Source organism: Trichoplusia ni, chromosome 19 (genome assembly GCF_003590095.1).
Source record: "Trichoplusia ni isolate ovarian cell line Hi5 chromosome 19, tn1, whole genome shotgun sequence".
NCBI classification, from domain to species: Eukaryota; Metazoa; Arthropoda; class Insecta; order Lepidoptera; family Noctuidae; genus Trichoplusia; species Trichoplusia ni.
Genome location: NC_039496.1, coordinates 7,223,939 through 7,238,975, shown reverse-complemented (window position 1 = coordinate 7,238,975; position 15,037 = coordinate 7,223,939). Strand labels below are relative to the sequence as shown.

At 39.1% G+C, this 15,037-nt stretch overlaps 2 protein-coding genes across 2 annotated transcripts; one reads left to right on the top strand and one right to left on the bottom strand.

Annotated features, from left to right (window-relative positions):
* Positions 1-508: 508 nt before the first annotated feature.
* On the bottom strand, positions 509-1,582 carry LOC113503566. Its single transcript, XM_026885596.1, has 2 exons — positions 707-1,582; positions 509-619 (listed from the first exon to the last, which is right to left on the bottom strand). Exons 1-2 carry the CDS (start codon positions 1,580-1,582, stop codon positions 509-511), a joined length of 987 nt encoding a protein of 328 aa, XP_026741397.1.
* A 9,966-nt stretch (positions 1,583-11,548) lies between these two features.
* LOC113503565 (RNA-binding protein MEX3B-like) lies at positions 11,549-14,495 on the top strand. The gene is made up of 2 exons (XM_026885595.1): positions 11,549-11,567; positions 12,125-14,495. The coding sequence occupies exons 1-2, from the start codon at positions 11,549-11,551 to the stop codon at positions 13,006-13,008; spliced, it is 903 nt and encodes a 300-aa protein (XP_026741396.1). The 3' UTR covers positions 13,009-14,495.
* The last annotated feature ends 542 nt before the right edge of the window (positions 14,496-15,037 follow it).

Sequence of the window (15,037 nt, the reverse complement as noted above, 5' to 3'; positions counted from 1 at the left end):
GAATATTACATAAAATGATACCAAAAAATATAAAAATCCTCGACTCTCTTATAGTATACACGGAAAATTTTAACACCGCCATTCAGAAAAGCGGTCTCAAAGCACAGTGACATCTTGTGGAAAATGGTGGAACAAACTGAACCTTACTTTTGATATTTTGACACATTTGCGGTTAAACATTCCGCCCACCAAGGACATTTTGTGAAACATAATGTCCTTCCAAAGTTATTCCAAAAATTCCTTACAATACTAAACACAAAACAACCTTACAATAATAAATTCTACAAACCAATGATACAATTCTAACAACTATGCTTAACCTATCCTAATTTAAAATAACCTCAGGGAATAGGCAGGACACACAGCTTGGATGTTGGCCTTTTGAGCATAGAACCCTTACTGCGAATTGTAACTACTCGTGTAAGATTGTCTAACCCCGGATGCTAAATCTGCTTTTCACTGTGCTTCAAGTGTAACCATAGAGGAACTTTAAACTTCGTAATAAAATTTAGCTGATGTCGGTAAGTAAACCATTTTTTTTATGTGAAACTTCCTCATCCCATCCAATTCCAGAAACCCCCAATTTTTTCTTCTTTACAGTTTCTTGCAGCGCAGGTAGCTGAACAGAATATTGGAAGGTGACACAGGTTCGGTTCCAGGTAAGTATCAAATTTTTAAATATTTCATCTTGTTTTATGTTGATTACCTTTTCCGCTTCATCTTGCCCCTTGAACGAGTATTTTTTCCCGATCATTTTCTCCAGTACTTCACTGCTGCTGCTTAACCCTTTTTGTACAGTGAATCCTGCCTTTGCTATTAACTCGTTCAATTGATTATAGATTTGCATGCCTTCTTTTGTAGTGTCACAACCAGTCATTAGATCATTCACATAATCATCTTTAAGAATTCTTTCAGCTGCGAGTGGATATTTGACTCCATCATCGTACGCCACTTGCAGCATCGATCGCACTGCCAAAAACGGGTGCGATCTCCAACCAATCAACCAATTTCGCAAATCTGGTTGAACCCTAGGTCCAATCATTAGGTCGTCGTTGAGAGCTACTCCATTCTTTCCCTTGCAGGAAGCATCAAAAACGCCCCGAACCTTGATTGTGTCTTTGTCATTACGTACAACCGCGTGGTGAGGTAAGTACACAGCATGCTCATTTTGCTCTTCTGATTTAGATAGTTCCCTCATGTGTCCCAGTTGCAAACTCTCCTCCATAACGTCTGCGCATTTTTCCTTGTTAGCAGATGTAGCCATACATGTTTCTTCACATCTAGCCTCTTCTTCGGTGAGTCTCTGTTTCCTGATGCGATTTGGTTCCTTGTCTATTTCCCAGAACTTTTTCAGGATTTCGTCATTCCCGAGTTGCGCGTGCATCACGGTAATATTTGATGTTTGTTGAGAAGCAGAGGCTACTGTACCCGATAAAATCCATCCTAACGACGTAGCCTGAGCTATTGTGTTGCCGTCAGGTGCCCTTTTAAACCCATTCTGCAAAACCTGACTATAAATTTCTGCTCCTAGCAACATATCGACTTTATCTGGTTTGTTATATCTAGGATCCGCTAGTTCCATATCACTAACTTGAGTCCAATCTAAATATGATCAAATCAAATCAAAATCAAAATTCATTTATTCAAATTAGGCTACTAAGTAGCACTTTTTGAAGGTCAGCATCATTTACATTGGACAGCACCCAGTTTCGCCCACCCTTCACCGCTTCCTAAGTGCTTTTGCTGTGAGAGAAGAAACGGCGCAACAAACTCCCCAGCAGCACGCTGTCTTTCCAATTACAAAATTATTAGATATTATTATTATACAAAACAATAACAAATAAGTGTGTAGGTGCCGTGCCAAACAAACAAAAATTTGAGGTCGCTGTATCTAAGCCTATACGAAATTAAACTGTAAGTACAAAGGCCAAGGTCAGCAGACCGACCAGCCACCGCAAGCAGCACCCGTTCACGAGTATGACGCAAGGGTCAGCCATCACCTCCCTCGCCATATTTGAGGGAAGGAGGTGACCCGACCCAAGACGCCACCGCAGGCAGTGACGACTAAGGGAGCATGACGTATCTGCTGCCGGCTAATAAAATAAAACTTAAAGAAAGAAATACCCCAAACGTTGATTTACCCGGCACAGCCCCGAACACGGAGGCGGCATAAATTGCTACGTCATTCAATTTTATAATTAATAAATTATACATGTCAAAATTTATAAAAAATAATATATACGTGTATGCGTATAATTATACCAAAAATAAAACTAAATAGGTAACACAATGTTACACACATACATAGAGTATGTCTATCAAATTACACAAATACGCGTCAAACATTAATCCACACTAAACCGTCCTGTGCAAATCACGGCGACCAACTATTTTTATCATTTAAATAATCATTGATTGTATAATAAGCCTTCTTGCACAGCTTATCTTTAACCGTTGTTTTAAATGAGTTAAAAGGTAATTCCAATAAAGTGAGAGGCAGTTTATTGTAGAGGCGAACACTAAGTCCCACAAATGAATTGTGTACCCTGTGTAACCGGTGCGATGTACCAATTAACTTATGTTTATTCCGTGTATTTATACTATGTATATCACTATTTTTGGTGTATAAGTGAAGGTTTTTTCGTATCAATAGTATATTATCTAAAATAAATTGGGATGCTACCGTTAAAATGCCTATCTCTTTAAACCGCTCCCTAAGAGAAACTCTAGAGCCTAGTTGGTAAATGGATCTGACAGCTCGCTTTTGTAAGACGAATATCGATTCGATATCTGCTGCCTTACCCCACAAAAGTATGCCATAGGACATAACGCTGTGGAAATAGCTAAAATAAACAAGACGAGCTGTGTCCACGTCAGTAATCTGCCTAACTTTTCTAACCGCATAAGCCGCAGAGCTGAGTTTATTCGCTAGGTATGCAATATGCGCCATCCATTTTAATTTTGCATCAACTGTAACACCGAGAAAAACCGTTGATTCTACAGTCTCTAGCACTTCATTATTTATAACAATATTTGGCCCAAGATTCTTAACATTAGGCATCGCGAATTTAATACATTTGGTTTTTTTGGCATTCAAAACTAAATTATTAACTGAAAACCAATGTGTGACCCGAGTAAGAGCACTATTTACTTCATTAAAGTCATTTCTGTTTCTGTTAACTTTAAATATTAAGGAAGTATCATCTGCAAAGAGCACAACGTCGCACATGCCTTTTAAAAAGAATGGTAAGTCATTGATATTTCTCCACCCGGTAGCAAAGACGTTATAGATTTGAGAACATATGCTTTGACTACAAGTTCAAATGATGAATTAATCCTAGATTGAATTTTGATCTCAACAACCGAATTTAAAGTTAATTTGTTATGACCACCTATGCCAGTAATAGAACCCTCAACTGCTTGTTTATGTAACCCTAAACTCTGCACAGTACGCTCCGTAACGAAAGACGCTTGTGAGCCTTGATCCAACAGCGCTCTGATAGTAGACATATTTCCGTTTTTGCAAACAACTCTCACTAACGCAGTGGCTAGCAGAACTTGACTACACACGCCACCTTTTGAGAAACAAGCTACGACATCATTTTGAGATTCCTCTTCGACTGTGGCAGAATGTGCTTGCGTTGATGAATCTCCCTTATCGCCAGCAGACTCCCACTCACCTTTAAGGTGCAACAAAGAGTGATGTCTTCGCTTACAGATTTGACACGAGGCTGTACATTTACACCATCTAGCAGAGTGGTTGTATCCCAAACAATTAAAACATAAATTGTGATCCTGAACAAACGTACGCCGACTATCCACATCCTTATTAACAAATTGCTTACAATTTCTTATTTTATGCTCAGTGCTGTTGCAAACCGGACATGCATTGGCTGTATTGGCCGCTGTGTGAAATACCCTTTCCTTAGTAACAATGTTTTTACTTGACTTATTACCTAAAAACTCAAGAGCCCTATAACGGCCAGTTAGAAATTCTTTGAGCTGTCCAAATGTAGGCAGCTCGTCTGAATCTATATTGCTTGTCACTTTTAGTTCCCAATCCTTTCTGCTGTCAGGATCTAGTTTTAATGTTATTATGTGTATTATGATAATATCCCAGGAAGTAACATCAATACCCAAATTCACTAACGCATTTAAACAATCTGATGTTGTATCCATTAATTCTTTTAAAGCACTAGCTGATTCTTGTATAATATTTTTTTGACTAAGCAATCTTACTAAAATACAATGTGATAAATATTTTCTATTGTTATATCTAGTCTCCAACTGAGCCCAGCATCTTTCATAATTAGATTCCGAAATTGGTATATGACGAAGGAGTTGCTCGGCTTCCCCAGTCAAATAACTCTTTAAGTAATGCAATTTTTGTACATTATCAATAGTGCTATTTTTATGGATTGCTGACACAAATAAATCGCGGAATGTGGGCCATTCAGTATATTTTCCGGAAAAAGTTGGAATTGTTATTCTAGGTAACTTAATAGTCATACTTTTACTCGAAGAATTATTATTTGAAGACCCGATAGCTGACGAAACATTGCTATTTTTTATTTTACTTAATGCGATCTTTAACTCGCATCTTAAATCTAAATACAAATCTTCCGTGTTAAAATAGACTTCATTGACAGTGTAAGGTGAAGATGATAACTCCTTATGATCAAAATCCTTGACAATTTGTGTATGTGTTAAAGTGAATTGTGCCCATAATTCCTCAATACTCTCTAATCTGGTTTCTAAATATTGTAAAGTAATCCTATCCTTTGGCGATTTCTTAAAATTAATTTTAGCTCTTGACAATCGGACGTAAATGTCATCTTGCACTTTGACATGTGATTGCAAAGACATTTTGATTTTTTTTTAATTGCCAACGCTTTCCAAAAAAGGTTACAATACAATGTAAATACCAACTATTTTTTTTTAAGAAATTTTACAAGTCCATATAAATATCAAAAATTTTCTAAGTGTTTGAACCTTATGAATCTATAGAAAATCGGGCATAGGTTCCCCGTCTGAACGGAATTTGGCTTAAATCTAACTAAGTCTAACATGCACACATTACAATTATTCTAAGTCCAAGAATTTTTCTAAGTTATAATCTTCTAGGCAATAAAGTTCACTTTTGCTTCACACGAAATAGTCTCAAAGTACTTACGTTATTCTTGCACTATCACTCACTTCCTTACGACGTCGCTTGCAGCTTGCTTGCTGCCGATGTGTAGTAGTTGTACCCAACGCCCATCAGGGGGCGCTCCGCTCTCGGTTTGGTGCGCAGCTGCTGGGATGCCACTTCCGCCAATCTTCAGCTCCGGTGCCCGCAGAACTTGCTTGAACTGCGGTGGCGCCTTCTGTTGGCGTCACTGGTAGCACTTCAGTGGCGACCCACCACTGGTTTCTGTGCCGCTGATACCCAAAAATCCGAGAAGCGTGATATTTACAACGCTTCTATCCGGCTCGAAGGACCATGTTAACCCTCGTATCGGAGGGTTAAGCTGGGGGTTGATTTGATTAAAGCACCTGGTCGTGGTTACCAAAATACTTTAATCCGAATATTACATAAAATGATACCAAAAAATATAAAATCCTCGACTCTCTTATAGTATACACGGAAAATTTTAACACCGCCATTCAGAAAAGCGGTCTCAAAGCACAGTGACATCTTGTGGAAAATGGTGGAACAAACTGAACCTTACTTTTGATATTTTGACACATTTGCGGTTAAACACAAATAATAATTAATATTAACAAAAATAAATTCATGCAAAAGCACAAAACATGTCAATAATTATGTACACAAATAATGATAGCTGTATAAGCGAGCAGTTCAATCCCAAGCATTTTTATCATTTAAATAATCTGATATTTTGTAATATCCTTTTCCGGATAGTTTTAATTTAATAAAAGTTTTAAATTTCTTAGTCGGTAGCTTACGAACATGAATGGGAAGCTTGTTGTAGAAACGTGTTTAAGAGATTTGCTTCATTCGCATATAATTAATTGTTTTTCTTTAATTAGTAAGCTATTTGTGACCATGCTGCTCTTTACCAAGCACAATTCTCAGAATTGTTTGTACAAGCAACGAATAATACCTAAACAACCATTTTTGCAACATTCATTCCGTAATCTATATGGTAGGTACCAGCTGTAACCTAAACTTAAATAGAACAGCCTAAATAACATTAAAATTAAATATTTATATCGCATTGCAAAGTCATCAAGAATCCATACCAATAGATCTGCACAAAATAGCAAAGAGCAGCTAGAGTGAGATGCAGCGTCGTGCGAGTGAGACAGAAGACAGGCTTTGTCTTCTTCATTATTCAGTGTGACTACGCTTTTCGTTGCTTCCCTCACTTATGTATTTATGTCTCGTTGTACCTACATTGACCTACATGTTTTCGTTTAGACTTACAAATTACTGCACATGTTACTGTCTGTTCAATGCTAGCTGCGACCTGGAAAATAAGGGGTTTAGTATTTTGAACTATAGGTAGATTTGGTAGTAGATATTTTTAAATAATATAGTAAACTTATTTAGCTAAACTTGTACAGAAATTGAAATCGTTCTGCTAACAGTTATTTTCTTAGATTTAATACATTAAAGTTATATTATTCTTGCTTATTGCAAACCCTATCTTATTGTGATAATCTGGTAGGTACACTTCGGGTAGCTCACGAACATAACACTTGAGTCTTTATAAGACGATTTCATCCCCCGAGGGAGGGAAGAAAGCTCACAGTGTCTTGATTACGGCTGGAAATTATCATTTGCCTGCATCATAAGGAAAGCCTGTTCCAACGAATTAGGGGATTCTTTCCTTGTATTATGCTATTTAAGCAAGTTATATACCTGCATAGGCAAACGTAAGAAATTATATTTCAAATGTAAAAATGACTATGTAAACATTTATTTTATTTAATGAATATCTTAATATATAAAAATAAGCCACACGTTGTTTTTTCCGCGCTGGTCTCCTAAACTACTTAACCGATGTTAATCAAATTTATTCAATTTTAAAGATAGGACAGCTTCATATATTTTGTAATTTTGATTATATTTATATAGCAAGCTAAAGCTTGCCGAACCAGTAAGCTAGTAATTTTACTAATACAGTTATTCAAACTGATATAAGGTACCAGGGCCCCATAAATGTACGGTATACCAACACACTAATCAATTAAATTTATTGACAAAACATCCAATGTAGATTTGTAAACGCGGTATCAAGACTGGATTATTTACACGCCATCAATATTGTAATTAACTTCTGCAAATACCCCATATCACATCATTATATACACAGTTAGTTATCACATAATTATGCGTCCTATTATAATGGACTTACAATTCATATTGGCTTGGAGGTGTTCAGTTTACGCTTATAAATTACATACACTCGAAAAACATTACCCTCCTTCTTTGGCAGTCGGGTAATAAAGAGGAAATAATAGACTTAGAAGTGGTGTTCCTTAAGGCATTCTTCGCGACGATTTAAATTATAATTTATTGCAATCTGATGACGTGTGAAGTGCAGGCTCTTAATGTGATAAAGAAAGCTTGAACTATGTTTATAAGCCTAAAAAGTAAAAGCGAAAACTTGTATGAAAGTCTGTAGTAGTACTTTTTTCTCTCAAAAACCAGTCAACAGATTTGGGCGATACGCACATAGTTTATAATCTAGTTTGAAAGGCATCGTCTTGTAAAAGTGTGAGTAAAACCGCAAGGCTCTTCTGTATTTGTTAAGTATGACGTCACATTCGGATTAATATAGCTGTTAGTCTTTCGGTCCATTATACCTATAGAACGAGAAGCCTTAAGGCTGATACACAAACAAATAAGTTATGTCAAAGATATTTGGGGTGGAATCGATATGGGATCCGGAAGTTACTCCCGAAGGCAAAGATTCTTTTGGAAAATTATGAAAGGAAAAGTGTTTATATTGAATTATTTACCATTCATATACCTTTAAATCTTTTTGATTTATCTGATTTTTAACTAGACGTGCAATTCAGCGCTTAGTATTGAAAATCTTTAGTTAAAGGTGTGGATTACAGAAAAACTACTTCACGTTAAAAATAAATTCCTTATAGAAACGTTTAACGTAAAATAATAACTAAAGTCAGAAAGTCTCGAATAAAAAACTTTGCCAAATAAAACAACCTCGTCATGCACGAGTAACTTGGTTCGTCGTAGCGGCGTAGCGATCTCGTAGCGGTCACCAGTTCCGTAGCGGTATTTTTATAAGAATTACAGTTTTCCGTGTTTTTTATGTAGCGTAACGTATTGTTAATATGTTTTGTTTTATTAGATATTTTTATTTAATATTGATATTAAATGTATTTAGGCGAATACAGCGTTATCAACATTTTTCATTGTTATCAAACCAGATTTTAAATAATGAGGTTTCCATACAATTTCAGTATCTAGAAGAAACGTGTTTATAAATTGCAATTAAAGATCCTTCTCTTGTCCAATGTTAAAATCAATTTCAGTTAAATCTTTGTTCCGAGCGAGCATTTATCCCGCGACGTACAAACTTGCCTGAAAATACCTTTATTTTGATAAATCTGAGGTCGTCGCCCTGAAAGAGCCTTCGAATCTTTTGTCGCTATTCAAGCCTTCGCGGCTGCCATTATGTTCTTTGCTCTTTTCAATTATACTCAGTATAACGGATATAGGAAACGTGATTCATGAATTTAGTTTTCAAGAACGCGATTTAGTGTAGATTTATTCTTTATTTTACTTACAGACATATTTTATCCTCTAAATTACAGTTACATATAGTACTTTTAATTTACGTTAAAGAAATACAACCTCACACAAATAAAACGGTAATAAAAACAACAGTAATAATATTTTCATAGCTAATGTTCGATATTTAGAGCCTTAATATAAAATAACGTAAAAATTCACGTCAAATACGCATTATATTACTCATGAAAAGGCTACGAGGCGAGGGACGCGGGGCGCGGGGCGGGCCGGTGACCCGGTTCGCTACGCCGTAGCCGCGTAGAGTGCAGTGCCCGCGTAGCATTCTCGTAGACACGTAGCACCTTTATGAATGGTATGTATGGGGCGTACGGAAGTAGCTTCGCGACGTCGTTGTGGGTAAAGAAAATACTTTTATGTTGGTTTGGGAACCTTTACGGTTATTTTTCAAACCTTTTTATACTGTATAGTGTTTGAGTTGGAAGGTAGAGATCGATGGGCGAATGTAGGTCAAGTCAAAGTTTGCGTATGTCTGTAGTAATTGCGGAGTTGTTTATCAATGACAGTTTTCACGAACTCGACGGTAATAATATTCATTCATAATGGGTTTCTATTCACGTGTTATGAATTAATTAAAGACTACGGCATTAATTGACTCGAATAAAGCCATACCGTAGTAAAATAGCTATAATGGCTCGTTCTACTGTTAGTGCTATAGATTTTTTTAGACTGCAGATATTTTCCACATCCAAAGTTAAATTTGCTGTACCCAGTATAAAATTCAAAATTTTTACCTTCAGCCTTACATATAGCCCAAAACTGGGCGTCTACTTTTTCCTTTGCATCATTCTTTCAAAAAAGCTTTTATAGACATACTACTTAGATTTGTCTGCAAAGTAAATGAGACAGCATTTACTTTGCATTGCTTCTAGCAGGCTCTTCTAAAACCTTATAGCCCAATTGGCTCTACATTGACGAAACCCTTTTAAAAGCAAGTATCAAATACTTAAATAATTAATATTAAAGTAATGCCTCCCCCCCCCCCCGCCTGCATGCAGGTCGCACTCCTCGCTACTTGTTTCTGCTCTCATTCAACCTTAGTCGCGTGACGTCATTGAAAAGTAGAGCGAACTGTGATATCGATTTTAATTAAACTTTGTTTTTTAATAGCGCACTGTTTTGTGATAGAAGGATGAATAAGCGAGTTGGCTAGTATTTTTGTTGAAAAGGAACTATAATATTACCATTAAAATTATCACTTATTTTTGTCTCTGTTAAAAGTGTCTACTTTAAATGTAACTTTAAAGTTTAGGTGCGATTGGGGACGGAGGGGCAGATCATAGACTTAGGAAGAAATTAATTTAAAGCTTTCTTATCATAACTTTTTTCCACCGTTTAAAACCTAAATAAAGTTTACCATCGTATGTAAGTAGTAGTATAGAATAACTACATGCATATTAAAACAACGTTAAGTAGACGGTTAGTGGTGGTGTGTTAGTTACCGTGGCGCATGTTAATTTGTCCAGATAGCGGCGTTGGCGGCGCGCCAGCCTCTCAGCTCATGCTCACGGCTCACACTACTTAAACCTCGGAATTTAATACACATCGGCTCAAGAAAACTTTGCATTTATGTTACTGTACTGTTTGGTATTATACCTGTATTTTTCTTGCGATTGCTAATGAACATGTGCTAGAATTCGTTCGAAATATATCTAAGGCTAGTCAAGATATAGTCACAATCTTTTTTTCGAAAAGCAACTTACTTTTTCAATTGTAAAGATTGTTAGAAAAATGGAAAAGAGAAGAAATAGTATGCAAAAGGTTTCGTATACTTGGAATATGGCAATAACAATGCGAGGTACGATCCATTTTTTATTCGTAGCCTACGTAAGTAGAAAACTGCTACGCGAGGAGTAGCATCACTCGTAGCTACTCCAAACTAGTAATAAAACAAGTTTCTATTCCACTTCGGTAGATAAAAGCCTCCGCAGTGTGGGAAACAAACAGATAATATAATTGACAACAATTAAAATATTCGAGCAAATATTTAAATGGAAGTAAATTGCTCACCAATTATAATTTTAACACATTACAAGGCGCTAAAAAAGCGTGTTAAATCAATCATGGTAATAAATGACGAGTAAAGATAAATCGCCGGCAAATTAATAACACGCCGACCGTCCGCGTATTAATCAAACAGAACACAACCAGACCAATCTGAATCATAATCGAAAAACGATCCTTTTCCACCTTACCGATATTTCCAATATCATTATCGAGGCACAAAGAATAACGAACTTTACACAATCCACCTAAAGCTTTAAATACCTCGACGACAGACAACAGTATTCATATTTATAAATAAATCAATTATCCTTATTCCATAGGTCGTAAAGCTCAGATTCGTTTGGCTTACATCGACGAGGTTACCGGCCGGGTCGACAACCTGTGATTCATAAAACTACCCTCCATTACATATAGGCCTTTCCCATTTGTAACCGCCGGGGATTATACCTGGTTTCACGCGAACTGAATTTGAAGCCAGCCATTATGTTTGATGAATTCGTTACATCACTCTGTACGCGTACACTGATTGTCTGCTCTTATTTACAACTAATGTTAATGATTATTTCATTAAGAACACCACATATATTGCTTCTTTGTTATTGTTCGTTCTGTTTTGAAAGCAATAGGATCCAAATTCTCATTCAATCGAAAATATTTTCCGTATAGCGACGGTTCGCTCGCACTACGTCGCATTTTCGAGTGTTAGTCGGATCATGTCTTAACGAAGTCGCGGAGGCTGTGCGCAACATTGCCATGTTTTTGCCGCATTGGGGTAAGATGTGCGAGCGGGACACGGCGCGGCCTACAACACGTGCTGATGCGGGACAACACTTAATACTACGCTACACGTGCCGCACACTCATTATTAATCATATCAAATTAAATATATTAATTAGTAATTGGGATACCGGGATGCAGTATGCAGGTTTTGTGTCATAAACTCGTACAAAATGTGAACCTATCTGTATTCATAATTAGCGACTTCTTTATTTTAGTAGAGCGCAAAAAGCACGTCCATACCGCGTGCCGGTCGGACGCGGAGTGACGAATTACGTATTCGCTTTACTATCGTCTGGCAGTAGGAGTCGGGGCCCTGACTCGCAGGCTATATCGACGCCGAAAACATGTCCGCAGCCACTTCGTCACACACAAAATGTACATCGTGTAAACAGCTTTCAGTACTATACAATGCCACGACCGCTTTGAATGTCGTTTATGGAAACAACCTTGAATTTTAACGGGTTCACGTTGTGCGCGCGCTAACTCAATTCGTGAATATTACATTCCTGTATGAACGTAGTTTTATAAAATTATAATGTTTTGTTGCAGGTTGCAAGATCAAAGCGCTTCGCGCAAAAACCAACACATACATCAAGACGCCGGTCCGCGGCGAGGAGCCGGTGTTCGTGGTCACCGGCCGCAAGGAGGACGTCGCGCGCGCCAAGCGCGAGATCCTCTCGGCGGCCGAGCACTTCTCTCAGATCCGCGCGTCGCGCAAGTGTGGCGCGGCCCCGCCGCCGCCCGCCGGCGCGCCCGGACACGTCACGGCGCAGGTGCGCGTGCCCTACCGCGTCGTGGGGCTCGTCGTGGGCCCCAAGGGCGCCACCATCAAGCGTATCCAGCACACGACGCACACGTACATCGTGACACCGTCGCGCGAGCGCGAGCCCGTGTTTGAGGTGACGGGCCTGCCCGAGAGCGTGGAGGCGGCGCGCAAGGAGATCGAGGCGCACATCGCGCTGCGCACAGGAGCCGCCGGAGCAGCCGGCGCCGGCGTGCCCGCCACTACAGACAGCGAGCCGCTGGCCACGCTGTACCGCGCCGGGCTGGCGTCGCTGCTGCGGCCGGAGCAGGAGGCCGCCTTCTCTTCGGCTGGCTCGTGCTCTTCGGGAGGCTCGTCAGCGCGGCTGGGCGACCTGCTGGGCATCTGGTCATCCACAGAACGTGACGAGGGGCTGGGTGAATCGCCATCGTTCGAGTCGCCGGGCGGTGGCACGGCGGGCGTGTGGGCGTGGGGCCCGACTAGGCCGTCGCCAGCAGCCTCACCGGCGCGGGCCTGCGCCGTGTGCGCCGAGCGCGGCGTGGCGGCGGCGCTGGTGCCGTGCGGCCACAACCTGTTCTGCCTGGAGTGCGCGCAGCGGCTGGCGGGCACGGGCGCGCCCTGCCCCGCCTGCTCGGCGCCGGCGCACCAGGCCATCCGCATCATCTCGTAAGGAGGTTGCTCTCCGCCGCCGGCGGCCGCCGCAACCGCGAGTCGTACGTTCTCGTAGTAGGGATCTTTTTTACTCGAATCGTTATAAAAAAATATTAAAAGAAGTAAAAATCGCGTAATCGAAATCCTGGTGCCAAAAGTCGGCGCCTCGCCGGCACGGCCCGTCCGCCGCGCCGTACCTATCTTAAGTCGGCAGAGTTGTTCACGATATATTTTCTTATTATGAACGTTTTTTATTAGGTCGTCGAGCGCACGCCGCGCTCTTCGCCGCAGAGAGAGTCGAAGTACGTTACGATAGAATTTCGAAAAAAAACATAAAATTTAAAAAAAGTTGTATAATTATTATTGATAGCGTAATGAGAAATCGAAAAATTTATAAAGCTTACATAACGTAATAGCGTAAAGTATTAAGATATTATAATAATAATATGATAGGCGAGGGACGGGCGGCACGGGGAGCGGGATGCGCGGCCTGTTGTCTGTTCAGAGTCTAGTGTAATGTAGTGTATGTGGCGCCGGCCGAGCGCGCGAGCACGCCGCGCCGAACTGAGCCGAGCGGAGCCGAGCAGAGCCGAGCCGAGCCGAGCCGAGCCGAGCGCCGTAGCTAATGTGTTGTTAGGTAATGAGTCGGGCCGAGCGCCGTCGGCCGCCCCGCCCCGCTCCCCCGCGCGCCATGCTCACATTATTTTTGACTATACGATTATTCGCTTAAATGATATTATACATACGTACACACTATGATTATGATAATATTAATATAATGTTTGTTTTAAGTGTGTTTTAATGTTTAGATTTTTATTGTAATGTTTTTATGAATGATTTTTATCTGTATGATTATTATTATTGATTATTATTTTATGTGTTGACGATGTTTTTTTGTGATTACGTGCGCCCGCGCTGGGCCGAGGCTGCTGTATGTTCGTTTAGTGGTTATGATATCGAGTAATAAATTTAAAGTAATAAATGATAAAGAAATAATACGACTCATTCATTATTATATAAACTATAGTAGTCTGTAGCACGTCATTGACTAACCATTACCTATTAATACTTATTAAGTATTATTATATTATTGAATAAATTTAAAGAATGCATAATTATATTTCATAGGAATCATTATTCTGTATAACTCTAGTTAAATATAACATAACAAATATTATTGTATATGTATGGGACGACGTTGTTCTCTTCTGTTAACCGGGGGCTTATTTTATGGATTGATATTTTTTTATTTTTTTACCGTTATTAGTTTTTGACTTACTCATGTAAAAATACGCGAGGATAAAATATTGCCTATTAGATTATATTTTAAAAAATAATGGTTGCGTAAAATGAACCCCCGCCGTACGTAGATCCAGTGATTTCGATAATTTTATTTTCATAATAAAATGGGTAGACGCTTTAGGTTCAAATAACGTTGTGAAAATTTGTGAAATTTTGTAGACTACATATCTTATTATAAATCTAATATAAACTATAACTTTCGAATGCAATCTTTTATTTGACCCTTGACACGAGACGCATGTCTCGAACGAGCCGAGGCTTGTTGCACTGCATTAGATATGAGCGCACGTCAAGACGGGCGACGTGAAGGTCGCCCTCTTGTAAACTGGAGGACAACACAATTACATCACCAAATGAACTCAATTTGGTTGGAACAAGAACTTTTATAGACCTTGGAGAACTGAGTAGGTATCTGACAAGAAAGGCAAGTATAATGATGAATCTTACTGACAAAGTAGTAGCAAAGCATATTACCTCTGAAACAAAACGAAAAATGATATCTCTAAACATATAACACACTTCATACATCTTGCTACATAACCTATTACAAGTATAAAGAGATAAAAATAGGTGACCAACTCTTCTGCGCGAAGAAAATATTGCACAGACAGCAACGAGAGGTTGTTTTCACAGTTAGCTCATAATTTAAACAAAACATTCAAAGAGATGCGATAAGTTGTCATAGCTTCCAGGATACTAAATAACCTAGGTACCAAAACTACTAAAACTAACAGAAGACCTTTGAT